Source organism: Aplidium turbinatum, chromosome 15 (genome assembly GCF_918807975.1).
Source record: "Aplidium turbinatum chromosome 15, kaAplTurb1.1, whole genome shotgun sequence".
In the NCBI taxonomy this organism is placed as follows: domain Eukaryota; kingdom Metazoa; phylum Chordata; class Ascidiacea; order Aplousobranchia; family Polyclinidae; genus Aplidium; species Aplidium turbinatum.
The window spans coordinates 20,639,268-20,645,347 of NC_137486.1; the positions used below are offsets into that span (position 1 = coordinate 20,639,268).

Here is a 6,080-nt window from a genome sequence, read left to right on the forward strand (position 1 = left end):
GTTTCCTCTCGGTACTGTGAAACTTTTCACAGCTACCCTGCGGAGAGGGTATTTGGCGTTTCCTGAACAATAAATAAACTGTTCTGTTTTAATTTATTTCATTTGAACTTATGGATCCATCATTAAAACATCCTTTCACTTGTTTGGTGGCTGGTCCAACTCAATCTGGAAAGACTTGTTTTGTTTCGAAGGTAGTTCAGCACGCTTCAACGCTTATACAACCTCCAATTGCGAAAATAATCTGGTGTTACTCAGAGTGGCAAAATGCATATGAACAACTTAGGGGAATTGAATTTATAGAAGGTTTACCATCAATAGAAAGTCTGGATAATTCTCAAACAAAGTTATTGATTATCGATGATTGCATGGGTAGTTTTGAAAAGAACTTGGCTGATTTATTTACAAAAAAGTCACACCATAAAAACTTGAGTGTGATTCACATAGTGCAAAATATATTCCATAAAAGCGTTGGTCATCGCACGGTTAGCTTAAACGCTCACTATCTAGTCTTGTTTAAAAACCCGCGAGATGTGACGCAAGTGCGCCACCTAGCAAAACAAATGTTTCCAACTAATATAGATATTATGCAAGAAGCATTCCGTGACGCAACTTTACACCCATACGGGTATCTTCTCGTGGATTTGAAGCAAGAAACTCCTGATCATCTGAGGTTAAGAACAAACATATTTCCTGGTGAAAGACAAGTTGTTTACGTTTCAAAAGTATAAAAACACGCATTTGTTAGAAGTGTCATCATTTGCAAAAATGTCAGTGCGACTGAGAAGAAACGCTTCTGCTCTTCAAACGCTCGCTACCTGTAAGCCACCTTTACGAAAAGCCATAATAAAGGCAGCGAGTCAGGATTTAATCCATTGTTTGTGTGAGTGTGCGTTAAATATATTAAAAGGGCACGTCCATTTAAAACCAAATCAAAAGAAGGTTTTATCTCGTCATAAGCAGATCTTGAGAACTATCACAAAGAAAAGTGTATCGTTACCAAAAAAGCGAAAGCTTATTCAAAAAGGCGGATTTCTATCGGCCCTCATCGGGCCACTTCTAGGGGCCGTGATCCCTGCAATTAGTTCATTGTTCACAAGAAAATGATGCATACAAGAAAAATGGTGTTAGTTGATCCGAGACATCTCAACGAACAAGACAAAATTACAACTAAACAAACCCTCTCCAACTTGGACAAAGAAATGAATGAAATTCTTGCTAGTGGTTTGGCAGATGATGAGAAGATAAAACTTTACCAACAAATCCTACAACGCTATCTACAATTTCAAACTAAAAAAACTGAACCGCTCCATATAAGCATTGAACCACAGCTGGAGGAAAGAACTCATGAACAAGAACTTTTACAAAACAAACAACAAAGTGAACAGAGAATATTACAAAGTATCCCAAATAGGTTTGCAAAAAAAGGACAGCTATTGATGAACTTTATAAAAGACGACCCAAATTTAAAGTGGAATGATAAGGGTGAACTGATTGTCAATGAAAAGGTGATCCACAACTCAAATATTCAAGATTTGGTCAATGATTCGTTAAACGCGAGAAAAAACTTTCAACCGACAGGATGGAAAACATTTATGAATGCATTAAGAGTGTCTAACGTGCCTAGACATTTAATTGCAAACAAAGATCGATTGAAATTTCTTGAAACTAATTTTGATACATCTCCTTTAATTTCTACACCGAAAAATAAGCGTCCCCCATCTCTGAAGTCAAAAAGCGAACCTAGAAATAAAAGGTATTGGCTCCCTTACTGATCATGACTCTTCATCAAATTTATTACAACCCAAAAAAGGTTGGAAGTGTAGGTGGAGTTAATGCTTTACAAAAAGCTTCAAAAAAATCTTCAAAAACAGTGAAAGAGTGGTTGCAAAGTCAACGTGCTTACACGCTTCACAAACCACTAAGAAGGAAATTCCCCCGAAGACGTGTGATTGTTGGTTCCATAGATGATCAGTGGCAAGCTGATTTGATTGATTTGATTGGATTGAAACGACACAATGATGGTTACAGATTTTTGCTGACTTGCATCGATGTCTTGTCTAAGTATGCTTGGGTTGTTCCACTTAAAGATAAAACAGGAAAAAGTCTTATTCAAGCATTTCAAACAATTATTACAAAAAGAAAACCTCTACGCCTTCAAACGGATAAAGGGAGTGAATTCACGAATCACTCTTTCCAGATGTTCTTGAAACGTAACAATATCTCTTTCTTTACCACACACAATGCCGAAACAAAGGCAAGTATTGCAGAAAGATTCAATCGTACTTTAAAAACCAAGATGTTTCGATACTTTACAGCGAAAAATACCCTGAAATATGTCAATATTTTACCTGACTTGGTTCGTGTGTATAACCACAGTTACCATCGCTCAATCAAGAAAGCACCGGTTGATGTAACATTGCAAAATCAGGAAGAGGTCTGGCAAACTTTATACGGAGAACCTCGTGTTTCAAAACAACCAAAACTTCATCTCGGTGATGTAGTAAGAATTACCAAGGAAAGAAGAACGTTTGAGAAAGGTTACCTCCCAAACTGGACAGAAGAATTATTTACTGTTTCTAAAGTATTGAGATATGATCCACCTGTTTACAAAATTAAAGATTATAATAACGAGGAATTGGAAGGATCTTTTTATAACGAAGAACTTCAAAAAGTTATCAAGAAAAATGATGAATACTTGGTGGAAGCTGTTCTAGCAAAACGCAAGAATAAAGTTCTTGTCAAGTGGTTAGGGTATCCACATTCTTTCAATAGTTGGATAGGAAACAAAGAATTACAACGTCTCAAGCAATAATGTTTATATTCTCAAACAATGTTTTATTGCGTTATTTCGTATGTTACTGCTTGTATTGTTAGTATGAATTCGATTGAGATTAAAACAATTTTAGAAAATGATACGTTTGCAAATGCTTACTTCAAAGGAGTACTTGCTAGAGATGAGCGTTTAAATTTAGACATTGAACCTCCTGCTTTGTTAGTGGTCAATTTAGACCCTCGAAGCTTACCAGGTTCCCACTGGGTAGGGGTTTATATTAACTCAGAAAGAAAAGGTGTTTATTTTGATCCAATGGGAATAAGACCCTTGTTTCATGATATCTACAGGTTCATAGAATTACATTGTTCAGACATTGAGTTCAATGATCGCACAGTGCAAGATTTCAATTCGACGACTTGTGGTCAACATGTCGTTCTTTTTTGTCTTCTCTCCGCTAGAGGTCTCTCTCTTCAAGATATTCTGGAAACATACTCATCAAATTTGAAAGAAAATGATGATAAAGTTCGAAACTTAATCCCTCTATAAATACCACTTCCCAGTACAAACCAATCATTTCAAAAATGGATACTGAGATTGAAGGATCACCAGTTCCTTCCATAACAAACGGAACGGCTGGACAACAAAAAGTGGTCTGGAAACATTCACTAGCTTTTGTCTTTCAGGTTTTGCTTATTTACATCATCGTTTGTGCCTCAATTTATAACTTGAGCAACAACACACAACAAAAGGATCTTTGGATTTCTCTTTTAGGTACCTGTCTTGGATTTATTCTACCAGCCCCGAAAATCAAACGTTAACATGTATCTCACTTTACCATCCAACTCGTCAATGGATATATTCCCAGACAATACACTCACACATTTCAAAGTAAAGTTACCACACAGAATTGAGCTGTCTGGTGAATGGGAAGTCGGATTAGTAAACATTCATTACCCCCACTCTTGGTATAACATTTCTGATAAAAACAAAGAAATGGCAGTGAGTTCAGACCAACCACAGGAATATCACATTGAGGTGATAATCACTAGAACTAAATCTGTAAGTTTCAATCTTCCTTCAGGATATTATGAAAAACCACGCGATTTAGTGAATGCCTTTCGAAAGTTCAATGAAAATCTACAAGAACGTGCCGGGCCAATTTATAGAGAACTGACACAACATAATCTCGAAGGAGATCACTTTTTTAATATCAATTATAATGAAGACACTCACAAACTAACTTTTCGAATAAAGCCTTTATTTGCGTTAAAGGTTTCTCGATCACTTCAACCTATACTAGGAACAGACGAAACCTATCTCGTTGACAAAGAGGAGATGAAATACCCATTAGATTTACAACACAACTATCGAATTCTTTATGTATATTCTGACATTGTAGAAAATCGTGTTGTTGGAGATGCACACGTTCCTTTGCTGGCCACTGTCCCTGTCATAGGGAAGAAATTTGAAAACGTCACTCATACGTTTCAAAGGATACAATATCACCCCTTGCGAGTCAATGCGTTTGAAGCTGTTGAAATCAGTATAAATACTGATTCTGGGGTTTCAGTTCCATTTCAGTCTGGAAAAGTGCTACTGACCCTTCATCTACGTCGTCGGAGAAAATGGTAGCATCAAATGCTTATGAACACTATTATGTCAATCAGGCCGGGAGTGGTTTGCCTGTTTTTCATGGGTCACCCGTACAAGGTGGGCATGGGTTGGGGGGAATTCTTGCGGGGATTGGACGCATGGTTTTACCGTTAATAAAAAGTGGAGCGAAAGCGGTCGGGAAGCAAGCCATACGATCTGGTTCTGAATTTGTTGGTGATGTTCTGAGTGGACATAATGTCAAGCAAGCAGCTATTCGACGATCAAAAGAAGCAGGAAAGAACCTTTTGGGTTCAGTGCTACACCAAAAACCGAATAAAAAGAGGAAGCGTCCAAGAAAGCAGATCATTTCAAACAAAGCAAAGCGAAGAAAGCAATCGAAAGATATTTTCTCTTAATGGCTTTCCTCCACCCTCAATCCCGTGAATGTGTGAAAGGACAACTAGATTTGTTTTCCGTTCCATTAACACAAACCTCGGTAGAATCAGGAAAATGGATTGAATTTCGACCAATCAACAACATATCGGAAGGAGGAGCCATAGAATTTAATGTGACTTCGTCACATTACTTGGATCTCTCAAATTCTTATTTTGTGGTCAGCGCCCAAATCACAAAAGAAAACGGACAAAATCTGATCGCCACTGATGTAGTTGCACCTACCAACTTGTGGATTCATTCACTTTTTTCGCAAGTTGAGTTGACTCTCAATGACAAATTGATTTCTGCATCAAATGTGACTTATCCTTACAGAGCGTATTTGGAAACTCTCTTATCTTTTGGACAAGACAGTAAGAGTAGCCAGCTAACCGCATCAATGTGGTATGCTGATACCCCCTCACACATGGATTCCTTAGCAGTCAACAATACCGGATTCACAAAAAGAAAGGAACAAAAGGGTTTGAGTCAAGTACTCCACATGGCTTCAAGACCCCACTTGGATTTGTTTTCACAAAATCGTTATTTACTAAATGACGTTAAAATGAGGTTAAAACTCATTCGATCTAAAGATGCATTCAATTTGATGGGTGCAAACAATTCAACATTTAAGACTGTTCTAAAGAGCGTATCTATGTTTATACGTCAAGTCTCTATAAGTCCGTCCGTTTCCATCGCCCACACAAAAGCATTGCAAGTCGGAAACGCCAAATACCCTCTCCGCAGGGTAGCTGTGAAAAGTTTCACAGTACCGAGAGGAAACATGTCCACTAATCAAGAAAATCTTTTCAATGGACAGCTCCCTAAAAGAGTGGTGATTGGTTGTGTGACTAATGCAGCGTTCAATGGAGCTCGAAATGAAAACCCATTCAACTTCCAACACTTTGGTATCAACTTCTTAGCTCTATACAAAAACGGAGAACAAATTCCTTCAAAACCCTTGCAACCTAATTTCACTTCAAAAGAATATGTTCGATCCTACATGTCTCTATTTAGTGCCACAGGAAAGTTTTTAAAGGATCAAGGAAATGGACTGAACTACGACGAATACGCAAATGGCTACACACTGTTTGCCTTTGATCTAAGCCCAGACCTAACAGATGATGGGTCATTGGATTTGGTAGAACGGGGAAATTTACGGATGGAGATGCGTTTCGCGGAGGCGTTGGAGAATACAATCAATGTGATCGTTTATGGGGAGTTTGACAACATTCTTCAGATCGACAAGAACCGCAATGTGATTTTTGACTATACCGTTTAA

The 6,080-nt window shown here is 37.8% G+C and overlaps 1 protein-coding gene across 1 annotated transcript; it reads left to right on the forward strand.

The window, feature by feature from the left end:
• Window positions 1-4,781: 4,781 nt before the first annotated feature.
• On the forward strand, window positions 4,782-6,080 carry LOC145784051 (uncharacterized protein F54H12.2-like). Its single transcript, XM_082595807.1, has one exon. It carries the CDS (start codon window positions 4,782-4,784, stop codon window positions 6,078-6,080), a length of 1,299 nt encoding a protein of 432 aa, XP_082451933.1.